The sequence below is a fragment of the Apis laboriosa genome, unplaced genomic scaffold (assembly GCF_014066325.1).
Source record: "Apis laboriosa isolate Shangri-la unplaced genomic scaffold, ASM1406632v1 scaffold26_cov146, whole genome shotgun sequence".
In the NCBI taxonomy this organism is placed as follows: Eukaryota; Metazoa; Arthropoda; class Insecta; order Hymenoptera; family Apidae; genus Apis; species Apis laboriosa.
Window position 1 is genome coordinate 3847484 of NW_025222592.1, and position 17891 is coordinate 3865374.

Here is a 17891-nt window from a genome sequence, read left to right on the forward strand (position 1 = left end):
TTTTATACATTATAATAAATATTATTTACAATATAAAATAATTTTGAAAATATCTTTATAGTTCTTTTATATATATATATATATAATTTGTAAATAATTTTAATAGTCTTAATTATATATTTTAGAAAATATGAATAGATAAGTAATTAAAAAGCAAAGTTATATAATAATATCATTTTAATATACATAAGTATTTAAAAATGTATATAAATGTTTATAGAATTTTTTTAAATTCTATAAATTTACAGATTTTAAAATTTTTTAATAAAATTTTTATAAGAATATAATATCTATTAACTTTTCAGTCGCGAACAATTTTCTTAATTTTTATGTATGGGATATTTTTAAGTTAAATATTTTAATTTATTATATATGTTAATTACTTTTATGTAAAAAAAAAAACATTTTTTATTTAAAAATGAAAAATTTTTCTATTTAATAACTTTTCAAAGATATTCTAAAAATTAAATATATCGTAATAATTGATTTGTAAAATGAAATAAAATAAAAATAATTTGAAACATTTTAGAATCCGCATCTGAAGAGTTAAAACTTTTATAATAATTTTAATTCAAAATTTATCTAAATAATGAATTGCGTCGTCTATAAAATTGTTCTTCATGTATAATAGGAATACTGGTTATGATATATATTATATTATCAATCATTTCACCAATAAAAGTATAACAATATAAACAACCAATCAAAATACCCCCAAGATGACCTATAAATGAAGATTGTGGAACTAAAAGATGAATTAAAATCAATTCAACCCAAACAGCAATTTTACTAGGAACTCTAAGTCCTCCAACATCATGAATCCTATCATATTCTTCACAAATTACAATTACTTTTAATGCAAATAAAATAGCAGAGAATCCAATAGCACATTGTACATAATATCCATAATCTCCTGTTAATTGCATTAAAACATAGCTTAATCCTATATACATAGTACTACATCCAAATGAAAGAATAGTTAATAAAATAACAAAATTCATTGTTTTATACATAGGTTCTAAATATGAACCTTTCAAGATTAAAGATACCATATTATAGTACAAATGCATATCTGAACCATGTTCAAAGTTTGATATTATAAAAGAATTCCAATCATGATATTTAAATATTTTTATTGCTGATATACATACTTCTTCTGCATTCCATGGAACTTTTATGAAGCCAATATAAAGTAAAACCTAAAATATTATTATTTATAATAATTACATTAATTTATTAATTTCATTCATAAATTAATTACTTACTTGTGCAATGATCGTAAGTAAAGTAGCTGGTGGAATTTTATCAATACCAAAATTTAAAGCCTGCATATATAGCAAATAAATGCCATATTGCAAACCATGTTGTCTCCTTTGTATAGGTCTCATAATTCAATATTAACTTATAAACATAAAATTTTTTTATTGATTATTTAAAAACTTCGTTTATATTCTGAATCATATGGACGTTTAAAATTAGATTTATTTTTATGTTATAGGTTATAACACACACACGCAAAAATAAAATATATTTTACTATATAAAATATTCAAATTGTATTATGTATTTTTTGCTTTATAATAATAAAAATAATATTTGTTTATAATATTTATTTTTATTATTGCAATGAAATAAGTTTATCAAACATATTACTTCAACAGATGAATATCGCATTGATCAAGAAAATATAGATCGATTTATATTACCCTTATATTATACTTTTTCTTAAAATATTATTTTATTTACATATGAATAAATAATATGTATGAATTTGTGAAAATATTAAATATTTTATTTTATTTTTTTAAATTACATCTATATCTCAATATTTATTTAAAATTATTTTTGCTGAAATTATAAAATATTAATATATTTTTTGCAATTTGATAGAAGTTAAAAAAAATGTTTATTTATAAAATAAATATACATATTACATTGAACTTTAATATTAATTTTCGTATATTAAGTTATAAAATCAATAAATAATAAAAAATGTTTTCTTGCATATTACAAATCACACAGTATATAAACTTATATATAAACGACGAATATAAACGATGCGTATCATACACATGCATGCATGCATATATATATATATATATATATATAGATATTAGCCGTCTTTTTACAAATTGGTATCTAAAATACTAAAACATACAAAAATATTGTTAATAAATAGATTGTAAATAATATTAGCAAAAAATAGTTTAAAAGACTCAGCTTGAAAAACCAGGATTTGTATGTTCTATAATGCATCTACGGCAATAATGTTTTACTGCTCTGTATCCAACCCATGTAACTCTAGAACATTCACCAATATTGAGTTGTCTTAATCCTCGTACATAATATGCTAATGCTTCTAATCCAGCATCTGTGACACGTTCACAACCACACAAGGATAATTTTTTCAAATTTGGACAACCAGTAGAAAGGGCTTCAAGAGTTGCATCACCAATATCACATTTTCCTATATCAAGAGCTCTTAAACGTGGGCATCCACGTGCCAAAGCTAACGTAGCACTATCACTAAGTGCTTCACAGCCACGAGCATTTAAATATCTCAATTTATAACAATGCCTAGCAACGACTAATAGACCAGCATCTGATACACGATCACATTTCCCTACTGAAAAATAACGCAAAGATGGGCCAAGACGTGCTGCTAATTCACGTACTCCAAAATCAGTGATTTTTACACAATCCGAAACAGATAATTGGCGCAAACTGCCACAATAAGAGGCAATTGCAATAAGAGTTGCATCAGTTATACGCACACATCGTCGTAAGTACAAACAAGCAAGATGTGGCATGCGAGACAATGTCAATACTAAGCCAGAATCTTCCACATCATGACAATCACTAAGATCTAATGATTGTAATTGTAATGTAGTTATTCGACTACATGCTCTTGTTATACTAATACATCCTGTTAAGTCCAATTCTTTTAGATGTATGCAATTATCTAAAATAACTGTCACATTTGTGTCTGTAACATGTCGAGAATGTCGTAGAACTAATGAAGTTAAGCTTAAAAATGGTAATTGGGCAAAAATTCCAGTTAAACCAATAGCACCTTCAATTATTAGACGACGAATATATGTATGACATCCTCGTCTCGTTAAGGCATTTAATGCAATTGTTGCATTTTGTGGATATCTTATTTCTACTTCTTTCCAAAGAGATGGATGCCATGCTATTTCCCAAAGACGTCTGCAGGTTTGAGCAATGGAACATAGATCTCTGGTACCCAACCAACTAAATATCTTCAATAATAAAGTATCATCCAATTGACACAAATCTGTTACATAAATGCACTTCTGTTGTAATAAAATTTGTTGTCTAATTGGAACTGGTATAATAGTTGATGCAGACGATGAACGGCAAGCATTATTATCTAATGTATGATATCCTAAATCAATAGTATCTGATGTTGGCCTATATAGACCAATCTTTTGAGATGAATATGAAGTTTCAGAATTGTCCTTTTCCTCAAAGGATGGAAGCAAAAGTGGACATGATCCATCCATTCCATGCTCTATTCTATATTAAAAAAAAGAAAAACATATTTCCAAATTGCAATAGAATTCATTAACAATTATTTATAACTTCTTCATATTTTACAATTTTAATATTTTTTTAAATTTGTATTTTATATATTCTAATAATATTTTTATTTCTATAAGACTTAATATTTTAAAAAAATTAGCAAATAAGAAATGAAAATAAATTTTAAGAATTGAAAAAACCAGTTTTAATATTAGAACTTAAATTTCGCGGGTATGTTGATAATCAATTAATCATTTTATTAAGTAAATAATGTAAAATACGAATAAATTTTAATAAGTATTTACTTACTATTATGCAATAAATAGAAAAATCAGCAACAATACGTAACATTACAGAACAATATCGATCTATTTGGCACTGACTCCATTTTGATCATATTCCAATTCTTGAAGCAGCTGGAGATTGTAACTACTTTATATAATAAAAATACAATGTATTAATATTTTTAGAAGTATTAATTAATATACATATATTTTAAATTACTTAATTACATACTTAAAATTAAAAATTGTAGCGAAAATATTAAATTTGAAATATACTTATTTATAAAGGTCCAATACTATCGATAAATTCCCACTTTTTAAATAGACCTTTTTAAGGTGATTTCCATTAATCAATTTTACACAATTTTTTTTAATATAAATTTAACTTAAAAATTTTTACATTTACAATTGATAATAATTTATAAATTTTTTTATATTTTTTTATTTTATTTTTTTGACATATATCTTCTCATAATTTGCAATGAAATAAAATAAAAAGAAAATAAAATAAAAATACAAATTGTAGGAATAGTTAGTTTAATATTAAAAAATTATATGAATTTTATACTATAATGTTTATTATAAAATACATATATAAAGTATATAAATTTACATTGAATGGAAATGTATATATAATATAATCATTATATACGTATTAAATTTTGTAAATCTACCTTAAAAAATAGATCTTGAATATACTTTATTAGATATAGTTAGTATTGCCGAAAGGGATATAAAATTCGATATGGAAGAAATAGAATGGAAATAAAGAGAAAACTAGAGAAAAATTGAGGATTGCCAACTGAATTGGTTTGATGGAACTATGGTTTTTCAATTAGTTTGTTCCTCTACTATTTTATAATCTACTATAATCTATTACTTCTATAATCTACTAGATTATAATCTAATGTCAAATGCGAATATTTTCCAATAAATTTATATATTATATCATATATATTATATATTATATATTATTAGATTATTTCTAATACTTTGCTTAAAATATATTTATAAGTGAAAACAAATAATATTATAATATTAAAATTAATTTAACTATTTTATTAATTATTTTAATAAAATGGCTAATACTTTAGCTAATGTACCTGTATCAAAAATTATAAAAAATAAAAGCAATTTCGAAGATGAACCAAAGAAAAAAAGTAGAGAAGATTGGAGGAAAGCGAAAGAATTGGAAGAAGCAAGAAAAGCTGGTACAGCACCAGCTGCAGTAGATGAAGAAGGCAAAGATATTAATCCACATATACCACAATATATTAGTGCTACACCATGGTATTTTGGAGCTCAAGTATGTATTGACTTTTATAAAATTGATTTTTTGTAATAAAATTAATACTTATAAATAATTTTTTAAGGGACCTACTTTAAAGCATCAAAGACCACAACCAGAAAAACAAAAAAAATATAGTGGTATAAATGAATGGTACAAACGTGGTGTAGATTCATCTAAAATAGCAAGTAAATATCGTAAAGGAGCATGTGAAAATTGTGGAGCAATAACTCACAAAAAAAAAGAATGTATGGAACGTCCACGTAAAATAGGTGCAAAATATACAAATGCAAATATAGCACCAGATGAATTTACTCAACCAGAATTATCTACAGATTATGATGGCAAAAGAGACAGGTAATTTTTTTAGGATTAGACAGGTAATTTAATAGATATATTTTATATAATATATTTTTTTTAATTTGTAAGATTTATTTTATAATAATATTTTAAATATATTTCTTTAATATGCAGATGGGCTGGTTACGATCCTTCACAACATAGAGCTATTGTTGAAGAATATCAAAAGATTGAAGAAGCAAAAAGACAAATGCGTGCAGAAAAATTAAATGCAGAAGGAAATGATGAACAAGATTCAGATAAAGATGAGGATAAATATGTTGATGAAGTTGATATGCCTGGAACAAAAGTAGATTCTAAACAACGTATTACTGTTAGAAATTTACGAATTAGAGAAGATACAGCAAAATATTTAAGAAATTTGGATCCAAATTCAGCATATTATGATCCTAAAACAAGATCTATGCGCGATAATCCTTATGCTGGTACAGATAGAGAGTATGTAAAATTATTTTATAAATTTCTTCACTTTTTAATATAATAAATAATAATAATTTAATAAATAATAATACATAAAAAAATATTACAAATTATATTTATTTTTAAAAATAATATTCTATAGGGTAGATTATAAAGGTGAAAACTTCGCACGTTTTTCGGGAGATACGCAACGACATGCAAATGCACAATTATTTGCATGGGAAGCACATGAAAGAGGTGTTGATGTTCATTTGCTCGCAGAACCTACGAAATTAGAATTACTTAAACAGGAATATGATAAAAAGCGCGATGAATTAAAAGATAAAACTCGTGAAAGCATAATTAGTACATATGGAGGTGAAGAACATCTTAATGCTCCTCCACCTTCTCTTTTATTAGCACAAACGGAACAATATGTTGAATATTCTAGATATGGAAAGGTATGTATGCATATATATATTATTATATTATTGAAGATAATTATAATATAATAATTATGATTTATTCATAGATTATTAAAGGACAGGATAGACAAATAATTAGATCAAAATATGAAGAAGACATTTATCCAAATAATCATAATTCTGTTTGGGGATCCTATTGGCATACTGGTAAATGGGGATATAAATGTTGTCATTCATTTATAAAAAATTCGTATTGTATAGGAAATGCAGGTAAAAAGATTGTTGAAATGATAACAGTTGATAGGGATGAATCGATACCATGAAAGTATAAGATATTATTATTCATTACTTATATTATATGACTCAGTACTAAAATTAAAATTCATTCAATATCAAAACAAAAATATCAATATCTATTTGAATTATATTTTTTTAATTTTAATAGCCAATATTTCATATGATCAATAAGTAAGAAAATAAAAAAAATGCTATATATAGATATCAACAGGATAGGATGAATCAATTTAGTTTGAATACAAAAGTTATTTATATCTTAAGAAAAAATAAAATACAATATTATACTTTATATATATTTTTTATTTACATTTATTTAAATATTTATATATAATTTAATATATAAATTGTATAATAATATATATATTAAATATATATATAATAAATATATAAACTATATGAAATATATATAATATATAAAAGTAAATAAAGATTACAGATCTAATAAAGATTACAAATAAAATAACTTAAATAGCAGAAAAATAGTAAAAAATTAAAAGAATTAAAGAAATAACAACAAAAGTTTAAAATTCAAGAAATAAAATAAATAATGTGATTTAATTAAGAAATAATTTTTTTGGGATTTTTTAAGAATAATGTTTTCTAGATATTTATTTAAAATTTTTTAATTTTTGGTAATTGTTACTCCTACTTTTGAAAAAAAAAATCTTTTACAAAAAATTAAAGCAATAATCATCAATAAAAAAATTCTAGTTTATATATACAATGATGGAAATATTAATTTTATTCTCATTTTTCTAATAGTGGTGTGGCTAATAAGTAAAGAGAAGAACATAAATATATAATCAATTCATTATTTTATTTATTATTAGTTTTTTTTTTTATTTATAACTGTGAATAATTTTTTATATTTCTATAAATCATATTCTAAAATTTCTTCTATTTCTTCTATCTTAATATTGCACAGTTAAATCCGGCTTAATAAATCTTTTAATTTTTGGATTATTCTCTTGCAAATATTTATAAATTATATAATAATAAAAAAAAAAATATTTTTAAAATAGACTCCAAGAATTAATATATTAAATAATGTATTCCAAGTACATTAATATATTAAATAATATGTATCTCAATTTCCAGCATTTTGGATATCACGAAGATTCTGAAATAAGTGTTAAATATTTTTTTGATTAAATTCTTGAATTTTTTGCCAGGATTTATTATTCTCTGCATTTCATGGGCAGATTTTTTTAGAAATTTATATATATATATATATATATATATAAAGGAAAAAATGTAGATGAGATTAATTATATTTTCACTCATCGAAGAAAATTCTAAGGAAGTTTATTAACAATTTGAGCGAACAAACAGAAAAAAAAAATGTGGCTATAAATGTTTCAATAATTAATTAATAATTAATGGTTATAAAAATACTTAAATCATTACATGATTCAGTATATAAATCATCAAAAACATCATAAATTATTTTGATTTTATCTATAAATAATAAGTTATTTAGTCGTAATTTTCGTTAGATACTTACAATATCAATACATATATATTTCGTGAATAAAATATTGATATCATTAATATCACGATATTTACAATTAAAAATAATAAAATTCAATAATAAAAGTAAATCACTTATTTAAAATAAATGTTTCAATTATAGAATAATTAAAAATGTATTATAGAATTATTTACTCGGAATGCCAATTTTCAATAGACAACGAATCTAAAAATAATAACCATTAATATTTTTAACTTAATAGATTTTCTTCTTTAAAATTCTATCCATTACATTACTACTTTCTTAATTCCTATCAAAGATATTAAGTTGGGAAGTTCTTATGATGTTTGTTATTTTGATTTTAAATACTCTATTTTCGATTAAGATTTTCGATTGATATTAAATTACATTGACTTCGTACATAATTTTAAAATGTATTTTTCATTCTGTGAAAATATGATAATTTTATTTTCAAATTAGTTTTTCTGATTTCTCAGGGTGTTGAAAACATAATGGATAAGAAGCAAATTCGAATAATTTTTCTATATCAATTCTATTTTTCTATATTAATTCAGGACTCCAGAATTTTATTCAACTGGAATAACAAAACTTGTTTCTCGTTGGCAAAAGTGCATTGATTGCAATGGTCTTTATTTTGATTAATAAAATTTTGTTTAAATTAAGATATGTGCATTGAATTTAATAGTTAAAAACCGCAAGAACTTTTTTTCCAATTTAATAATACGGATTATTACAAATTCTCAAGTAAAAGATTGAAAAAAAAAAATTAATTAATCACAAATGAAAAGTTGGCGATTAGTCAATTTTTTTTGCGATCTATTATAGAAAATAAATTATATTGAAATTTCGATATTTACGGATTAAGTATCAATATTTTAATGTTATCACATAAAATATCAATATGAAATATCAATATTTGGATTGAAAAATACTAACATTTGAATACAAAAATTAACAAAAATTTCGATTAAGATTTATTTATTAAATTATAAATTGAAGTTTGCATTAGATAAAACGGAAATAGAACGAAATCATTTTATCTCTATTATATTGTCAATGCACTTTATTCCTGTTTTGCTTTATCTAATGCGAATTTCAATTGTTTATAATTTGATAAATAAGACCCAACCGATATTTTTATATAGCAACTTTTGTGTTTATTTTGGCCTTCAGAGTTGACTCTCCAAAGGTATGTCACAAATATATTAATATTTTATATATTTAAATATAAAATTATATATTTAAATGTATAATTTTATATATATAAAATAAGATTAAGTACATTCTCATATTAATTATATTATTAATCATAATTATAAAAGATTATTATAAAAATTCTTATATATTTTATGTTAATTAAATTAATTAAATTAATTTTGTGCAACAGAAAATGCAGTCTATCTATTGAAAATATATTAGAAACAAAATTGATTTTTTATTTTTATCAGAAAAACATTTTACCGGAAACGAATTTTTCGGCGGGACAGCTAACGGAAATTGGTGTCGCCACATGAACGTTACGTGAAGTATTAGAGTTTCGAATCTATAATATAAGTGATCAAGATATCTAGATATCGTATCTTTTGAGGGAAATATATGTATAGGTACGTTATGTGTACATACACTTACAAATTTATATATGTATATATATATATAATACACACTATATAGTATACGTATATATATCACACCTAAGTGCTCTCTTGAACAAATTATGGCATTGTCTCTTATCAGGGGTAAGGGTCTGCAATACGGAAATTCGCAGTTACGTTTCTTATCCAACATCTCGGCCATGAAGGTAATTATAATGTATATTTATTTATATATAGCGAATAGTATTCATTGTTGTTTTTTAGATAAATTTTTATATTCTAATTTTACGCAAGAAATTACCAAAATGGAAAAGTTTGGTTTCCAACATCGTAGAAAAGAAAATGGGAGAAACCCATTCTTTTTCATTGCGATATTTAAGTTATGAATAATTTTGGTGAAAAATCAAATATTATTCTTATTTTTTTACTTTTTTCTAAAAAAAATTTTTCAAAAAAAAGCGATAAATATGTTTTATAAAACTATGATTCGATGTAGATTTATATTATCTTATTATTATTATATTATCTTAGATTTTTATATTCGATATTTATTTTTTATATTTTAATTTCTAACAGAAAGGATTGGTGCTTGGTATATACGAAGCAGAAGATGAAAACAACATTTCATTGACTCCTACGGCAATTAACTATGACGAACTAGTTAAAGGAAAACTGCGACAAAATATTTTTTTGTAAGTCTGAAATTATATTAGTAATTTTTAACATATTTTGTATCATAATATTTTATATCGTAATTATATCACATATCTATGTAAAATCTGTGTTAATATTATTTTTACTAAATATATTTTTTTTTATATAATATGTGAAACCAGATCATAGGTGTGTATTCAAGTATAAATATTACACATAACATTGAAGCGTTTTTCTTCAAATCAAGCAAGTACTTATCAATTCAAAATAAACTAAATGTATATAATAAATTACATTGAATTAAAATAAGTATAAATTGTAATATAAAGTATATAATTTTATATATTATTATTCTTGTATTTTTATCTTACATATTATATGGATTATTATTAATGAATATTTAAATGTTTTATTCATAGTTCCAGCCTGAAACAATTTTCATAATGCTGCCTGAGCTTCACATATAATATTCAGAAATGCTTTTCCTTTATTATTTTAAAAATTTTACATAAAGTATTTTCTGTTAATAAAATTCAATTTGAATGAAATTTGTGTTCTCTGAGCTCACTGGCATTATTTTCATTGTTTCAGGAGAGACTAGACTGAGAGACGATATTGTACGCATGATATGAGGCAAAAATTCGCTGCACAGAAGGAGTTACCAGATACCTATTTTCTTATATAAAAAAATTTTAACAATATATTATTTATAAAGTAATTATTTGTATAGATTGATTAATATTAATCAAGTAAAATCATGTCAGAAGAATTCAAATGGAACTTTGAAAAATATGAAATTTAAAAAAGCAGATTAAAATTACCAGATGTATTTTAAAATAATTAAATGTATTTTAAGAAATATTATTCAATTAAGAAGAAAGATGTCAGCTATCAATGATAGTAATTTGGGAAATGATACCACTGCTGGAAGTAGTGGAGGTATAGGTGAATATAATGATAGAATGAATAAACAACATCACTCTGCAAATGTTCTTCATAGGATTAGTGGTACACTTGAAGATAAAAGTAATGATTATTTATGTCCTATTTGTTTTGAAGTAATTGATGAAGCTCATATTACACGTTGTGGTCATACATTTTGTTATCGCTGTATAGTAAAATCTTTGGAAGCCAATGGTCGTTGTCCAAAGTGTAGTTATACATTAACTCAACAAGATATTTTTCCAAACTTTTTGTTACATGAACTGATATCAAAATATAAAACTAGAATTAAAGGTCTTGCTGAATTGGGATCATCATATGCAGCTGATGGTAAACACAAATTAGGTAATACAGATTTATCTGTGCCACCTCATGATGGATTAAGAGATATTATAGCTGCAGAAAGTGCTAATCTAACATTACCTGATGTAAATGTAATGTTAGAAGTATTAACACAAAGAAAACATTTACTAGAAGCAGAAACCTGTGCAGCACAAAATAAATTGTTACATGAGTTTTTAAAACATCTATTACAACAAAAAGAAGAACAAAAAAACCAATTACAAAAGGAAATAGCATTAATTAAGAGAGATATGGATGAGGTTGAGAATATTTTAAGAGATGTTCAAAATAAATGTCCTAAAGTAGAAGACTTGAAGAAATCAAGTGAAAATGATACTGCGCATGTATCAGCTATAAGAAAAGAAATGATTGGTCTTATAGACATAATAGATTCAAATATGGTAAAACCAAATGAAAAAGCAAATATTATTAGCAGTGACACATTTATTAATCCTACAGGGAGTAAGAAGCAAAATGATTATGCAATAGGATCTACATTAGCAACACGTAGAAAAAGAATGCATGCTCATTTTGATGATTTTGTTCAATGTTATTTTGACTCTCGTGCTAAAGAACTACTCCTTGGTCATAAATCTCAAAGTCAGAGTGATTCATGGCAAGGCACTAGTTCAGGTCTTGATGTTTTTAGAGAAAATCTTGTCAAATTTTCGAGATATAAATCCTTACGCCCACTTGCAACTTTAAATTATTCATCAGATATTTTTAATAATTCCACTATTGTTTCAAGTATTGAATTTGATAAAGATAATGAATTCTTTGCAATAGCTGGAGTTACAAAACGTATAAAAGTATTTGACTATAGTGCTGTAATAAGAGATACTGTAGATATACATTATCCTTGTGTTGAAATGGTTTCTAGCTCTAAAATATCATGTGTTTCATGGAATTCCTTTCATAAAGGAATGCTAGCATCATCTGATTATGAAGGAACTGTAACAGTATGGGATGCTGCAACTTGTCAAAGAACTAAAACATTTCAAGAACATGAAAAAAGATGTTGGTCTGTTGATTTCAATGATGTAGATACTAAACTCATAGCATCAGGATCAGATGATGCTAGAGTTAAGTTGTGGTCTTTAAACAATGACCATTCTGTAGCTTCATTAGAAGCAAAAGCTAATGTATGTTGTGTAAAATTTAATCCACGTAGTTCATGTCACTTGGCATTTGGATCTGCAGATCACTGTGTCCATTATTATGATTTGCGTAATATGAAAGAAGCACTTTGCATTTTTAAAGGTCATCGTAAAGCTGTTTCATATGTTAAATTTATAAATAAGGAAGAAATAGTATCTGCAAGTACTGATTCGCAATTAAAAATGTGGAATATTAATAATCCGCATTGTTTGCGATCGTTTGTCGGACATGTTAACGAAAAGAATTTTATAGGTCTTACTACTGATGGCGATTATGTAGCATGTGGATCAGAAAATAATGCACTTTATGTATATTATAAAGGACTTTCGAAACAATTATTCTCGTATAAATTTGATGCCGTTCGAAGTATATTAGAAATACAAGAACGAAGAGAAGAAGATCTGAATGAATTTGTATCTGCAGTTTGTTGGAAACAAATGTCCAATGTTGTAGTAGCAGCAAATTCTCAAGGAACTATTAAAATATTAGAATTAGTTTAAAGTTAATTATGAATTCTATAATCCTTAGCAGATGTTGATATACATATATATTTTGAAATTTATTCAATTAAGTGCTTAGGCACAAATAACAACGAGAAGTGAAAATTTATTCTAAATGTTACAGTAATTTGTTGTAAGCAAAATTGAAAAAGAAAAAAATTTAGAATATATTAAAATCTAAATTATCATATTAGAGACTGATTTACTTGAGAAAGTAATATTCTGCATACCAAACAGCTCAAATACTTCATTATGTTTTTATTAAATATTTCAGTACTGTTATTTATATCATTCTGATTTAATTGTTTTTCAATTTAGATATATTTTTAATAATAGACTGAATTTTAATAATAAATAATTCTGAAGATATATTAGTATATATGCATACGATATTTTTTCATTTAAAACATGGCCTTTTATAAAATTATATTAATTTAGCTATGATTGAAATTAATGTATCTCTATAATAATTATTAGCAATGTTATTAGCACAATTCAGATATAATAAATCATTATTAGCATAATTAATAATTAGCATTTATTAGCGCAAAACTTTATTATTATTACTTATTATTATATTATTATATTAATTATCTGTATTTTTGTATTTTTTATTCTTAATTACATAATTAGTTTTATATGATAATAATATTTGTTCATAATTAAATCAAATAAGTTATTTAATAATATATAGATTTTTTAGCTCTATAAATATAAGATTTGTGAATGTTGAAAGAAATATAAAATTTTATAATTCCAAACAGTTTGTAATGTAAAAAATATTTTTGTGACATATAACAATATATAAAAAAGTAAAATATTTTAAGTAATTACTTCATAATAATTGTGTGACATAACTTTAATTACATGTGATCCTTATAATAAATCTTGCCAAAGTAGCCTAATAGTTTAAATTTGAAAAGTAAATATGTATAAGTTAATATAAATAATATTGACACTATCATTCAATTCATTTTGTGCCAAGAACAGAACAGAACAGTTACAGAAATAATAAATGTGCTTAAATTGCATTAAGTTCCTATTATCAGAATTATAATCACTATCTTATATATTAGTATCAGAGCTAAGGAAAGATAGAATTTATAATAAAAAAAATAATAAATTAATGTTTTTTTTTTTACTTTCAGAAATATACTATTATAATTAAATAAGTTAATTATAATTAATGATAATTGCTTTGAAGAATATTTTTGAAGAATATTAATAATTATAGATATAATTATTATTTTATGAAAATAAAAAATTTATTTTTGAAAATATTATTTCACTTAGCTCTGAATTCTAAGGAAATCTATAACTCATTTTTAAATATCAATATGTCAATTTTTATAATAATTTCTTTACAATTTACATAATAATATTTAAGCAAATAACAAAAAATATAAAACCCCATGACAAATTTACATACTTAACTTTGTGTGTGTGTGTATATATATGTATTAACAAGAAAGCAAATTTTTTTTAATATGAATATAATGTTACATTTTATTGCATATATTCAAAGATAATTCTTTATTGTTATAAATTCTTATCAAATAATATCAAAATATATTAAATATAATTATCGTTTACTGTTAATGTATTACATGAGTGCAAATCAATTATCTCCATATAAATCAGAGAATATAATTGTGAATTAATATGTAGTTCTTGTGAAAATTGTGAAAAATAATTGTAATTTTAATCTAACTATTAGTTAGTACAATTATTAGAGATATTAATTAGAGTAATTTTAAACGAATATATTCTAGGATATATGTAAAGATAGTATATTTTTAGATTGTATTTTAAAATTGCAGATGCTATAGCATGTGCTGATACATGTCCAAGACGCCTAGAATTATTGTAAGAAATAAATTTATGAATTTATCTCAGTATGTCCTTCAAAAACTTTTTCTGATTTTATGTACATATCCCTTTTATGTTATCAATTTATATTTATTCTATTGAATAATTAATTTTAAATAATATTTCAATACTTGTACTACTACAGAGCAGGTCCGAAAATTCCCAAAGGTCATGCTAGAGTATTTTGGGGTTTGGATGAAAAAGATTATGCAGGAATTGCAGTTGTTGGCCTTGGAAAAAAAAATCTTGGCATAAATCAGCTTGAAGAAATACATGAAGGAAAGGAGAATATACGTATAGCGGCGGCAGGTACATATTTTATGAGCAGATAAATATAAAAAAAAAAAATCAAATATATCTATTAGATTATAAATTAATAAATTATAACTAATAGATTATATTCTTTTTATATCATATTTTAATTAATTAATATAATAATATTGCACTAGCTGGTTGCCGTGCATTAGATGCAGTTGAAATAAAAGATATACAATTAGAAACTTTAGGAGATGCAGAAGCTGCAGCAGAAGGAGCTGCATTATCAATGTGGTTTTATCAAGGATTGAAAAATAAAGAGAAACAGAAAATACTTCCAAAAGTTTCATTGTATGGTCAAGAAGGAGAGTGAGTATTATATACTTTGACATATATATTTTATATATATTTTATATATTCATTTATATATTCATTTATATTTCTTAACTCAATAAAAATTATTTTTTCAAGGGAACAATGGCAAATTGGAAGCATTAAGGCTCAAGCTCAAAATTGGGCACGTCATTTGGCAGATACTCCAGCCAATTTAATGACACCTACAATATTTTCTACAGAAGTGCATACAATTCTTACTAAATTAGGAATTACTGTACAAATTCACAATGAAGAATGGGCAGAGCAGAAAAAAATGGGTTCTTTTCTTAGTGTATCTCATGGTAGTTGTGAACCACCAAAATTTATTGAAATTCACTATAAAAATGCTGATAATAATTCCCAACCAATTGTCTTTATTGGAAAAGGTGTTACCTTCGATGCTGGCGGCATCAGTCTCAAGGTAAAATAAAATAAATTTAAATATTTAATATAAATTATATATAATTTAATATAAATATATAATTTTAGCCTTCAGCTGATATGGATGAAATGCGTGCAGATATGAGTGGTGCTGCATGTGTAGTAGCTGCTATTCGAGCTGCTGCAGAACTTAAACTAAAATTGAATGTTATTGGTTTGATACCTTTAACTGAAAATTTACCATCTGGAACTGCAACTAAGCCAGGAGATGTTGTAATTGCAATGAATGGAAAGAGTATCATTGTAGATAACACAGATGCAGAAGGTAGACTTATTCTTGCAGATGCCCTTTGTTATGCTCAAGAATTTAATCCAAGGTAATAGATACATAAATTAGAAAATATATAATAATAAATACGATAATATAGATATTCATTAAATATCTTTTGTATATAGTTTTATCTTGGATATTGCAACATTAACGGGTGCTATGAGAATTGCCTTAGGTGGAGCAGCAACTGGAGTTTTCACAAATAATAGTACATTGTTTGAAAAATTAAAAAATGCGGGCACTCTTTCTGGTGATAGAGTATGGAGATTTCCACTTTGGCAACATTATACGGATGAAATGACAAGTATGAAAGAAAATATTATTTTTAATAATGGAAAATAGTAATATTTTAAATAATATGATATTATTTGCAGAAAAAGTTAAATCAGCAGATGTGAGAAATGTTGCAAAAATTAAAGGTGGAGGTTCATGTACTGCAGCTGCATTTTTACGCGAATTCGTATCGAATAATACTCCATGGTTACACTTAGATATTGCAGGAGTAATGGGTCCTGGACCTGATAAATTACCATATATACCAGCGGGAATGACAGGTCGTCCGACTCGTACGCTGATCCAGTTTTTACAGGCATTGTGTTAAAATTGACAACTATTTTAAGTTGTATGGTGCAAGTTTATCTATTTTTATATATACGTATACATATGTGTATATACACATGTATATATATGTATATATAATTTCATTTTCTATATAGATATATATATCTATATATATATGTTTACCTCCCGTCTTATATTCAGACATTTATACAAATTGATTAGAATTAATACAACGAATTTAGTAAATCGAAATATATAAGAAAATTAATTAACATGCAATCATTATATTTGTGTACAGAATTATATCTTTGCAGTATAGCAATACTTAGTACAAATATGATGAACTTTTTGTACAGCTTACTTTATTCACATTATATAAAGTATTATATTTAATGAAGCAATTGGATAGTAACAATCAATAATCATAAAAGAATAAAAAGATTCAATATTATCAAAAAAGTTTAAATGTATAATATCGTATAGAATAGAATATAATATTCTTAATTTGTACAAAGTATAGCTTAATAATAATAAAAATATATATTTATGGGAGGTATATTGATTTTAGACAATTTATACTTTATTTGCATTTAAAATACATTTAATAATTTAATCGATATCGTGTAAAATACACGCAACTTGTAAAAGTGTTAATAATTATTCGAACTTAATATAATAAAATACAATATGACTTATTGTAAAAAAAGTCGTACTTCTAATTTTATATACATGAATTAATTTATCTTAATACTGTAATCATTGCGATTTTTTATGTACAATTTCTGCTACTTATTCCCTTGAACATTTTAAAATGATATATCAATTATTTTGTTTTATGAAT

The 17891-nt window shown here is 23.9% G+C and overlaps 4 protein-coding genes across 8 annotated transcripts; 2 read left to right on the forward strand and 2 right to left on the reverse strand.

Moving 5' to 3' along the window:
• Positions 1 to 507: 507 nt before the first annotated feature.
• On the reverse strand, positions 508 to 1683 carry LOC122713844 (rhomboid-related protein 4-like). Its single transcript, XM_043934637.1, has 2 exons — positions 1266 to 1683; positions 508 to 1199 (listed from the first exon to the last, which is right to left on the reverse strand). The coding sequence occupies exons 1-2, from the start codon at positions 1386 to 1388 to the stop codon at positions 579 to 581; spliced, it is 744 nt and encodes a 247-aa protein (XP_043790572.1). The 5' UTR covers positions 1389 to 1683; the 3' UTR covers positions 508 to 578.
• A 219-nt stretch (positions 1684 to 1902) lies between these two features.
• Positions 1903 to 4187, reverse strand: LOC122713816 (F-box/LRR-repeat protein 7). 2 transcript variants are annotated; one of them, XM_043934596.1, is made up of 3 exons: positions 4062 to 4187; positions 3855 to 3977; positions 1903 to 3539 (listed from the first exon to the last, which is right to left on the reverse strand). In XM_043934596.1, exon 3 carries the CDS (start codon positions 3524 to 3526, stop codon positions 2216 to 2218), a length of 1311 nt encoding a protein of 436 aa, XP_043790531.1. In that variant the 5' UTR covers positions 3527 to 3539; positions 3855 to 3977; positions 4062 to 4187; the 3' UTR covers positions 1903 to 2215. The 2 variants fall into 2 exon arrangements, with proteins under 2 accessions (XP_043790531.1, XP_043790532.1); XM_043934597.1 differs by having other exon boundaries at positions 3855 to 3974; positions 4062 to 4143.
• A 409-nt stretch (positions 4188 to 4596) lies between these two features.
• LOC122713833 (pre-mRNA-splicing factor Slu7) lies at positions 4597 to 6860 on the forward strand. Its single transcript, XM_043934626.1, has 5 exons — positions 4597 to 5135; positions 5203 to 5474; positions 5592 to 5915; positions 6040 to 6337; positions 6409 to 6860. The coding sequence occupies exons 1-5, from the start codon at positions 4908 to 4910 to the stop codon at positions 6622 to 6624; spliced, it is 1338 nt and encodes a 445-aa protein (XP_043790561.1). The 5' UTR covers positions 4597 to 4907; the 3' UTR covers positions 6625 to 6860.
• Positions 6861 to 9548: 2688 nt separating this feature from the next.
• On the forward strand, positions 9549 to 17756 carry LOC122713763 (cytosol aminopeptidase-like). Of its 4 annotated transcripts, XM_043934505.1 has the most exons (9): positions 9549 to 9694; positions 9825 to 9888; positions 10259 to 10374; positions 15293 to 15456; positions 15597 to 15771; positions 15874 to 16198; positions 16267 to 16535; positions 16615 to 16793; positions 16864 to 17756. In XM_043934505.1, exons 1-9 carry the CDS (start codon positions 9687 to 9689, stop codon positions 17088 to 17090), a joined length of 1527 nt encoding a protein of 508 aa, XP_043790440.1. In that variant the 5' UTR covers positions 9549 to 9686; the 3' UTR covers positions 17091 to 17756. The 4 variants fall into 4 exon arrangements, with proteins under 4 accessions (XP_043790440.1, XP_043790439.1, XP_043790437.1 ...); XM_043934504.1 differs by lacking the exon at positions 9549 to 9694 and having other exon boundaries at positions 9790 to 9888; XM_043934503.1 differs by lacking the exons at positions 9549 to 9694; positions 15293 to 15456; positions 15597 to 15771; ... (2 more) ...; positions 16615 to 16793; positions 16864 to 17756 and adding exons at positions 10519 to 10586; positions 10928 to 13664 and having other exon boundaries at positions 9864 to 9888.
• The last annotated feature ends 135 nt before the right edge of the window (positions 17757 to 17891 follow it).

Bases quoted from the DNA above. Each gene is read 5' to 3' on its own strand.
- LOC122713844 (XM_043934637.1), bottom strand. From the start codon at position 1,388: ATGAGACCTATACAAAGGAGACAACATGGTTTGCAATATGGCATTTAT. The intron at 1,200-1,265 runs GTAAGTAATTAA...ATAATATTTTAG, and splicing joins TACTTACGATCATTGCACAA to GTTTTACTTTATATTGGCTT.
- LOC122713816 (XM_043934596.1), bottom strand. From the start codon at position 3,526: ATGGATGGATCATGTCCACTTTTGCTTCCATCCTTTGAGGAAAAGGAC.
- LOC122713833 (XM_043934626.1), top strand. From the start codon at position 4,908: ATGGCTAATACTTTAGCTAATGTACCTGTATCAAAAATTATAAAAAAT. The intron at 5,475-5,591 runs GTAATTTTTTTA...TTTAATATGCAG, and splicing joins TATGATGGCAAAAGAGACAG to ATGGGCTGGTTACGATCCTT. The intron at 5,916-6,039 runs GTATGTAAAATT...AATATTCTATAG, and splicing joins TATGCTGGTACAGATAGAGA to GGTAGATTATAAAGGTGAAA.
- LOC122713763 (XM_043934502.1), top strand. From the start codon at position 11,161: ATGTATTTTAAAATAATTAAATGTATTTTAAGAAATATTATTCAATTA.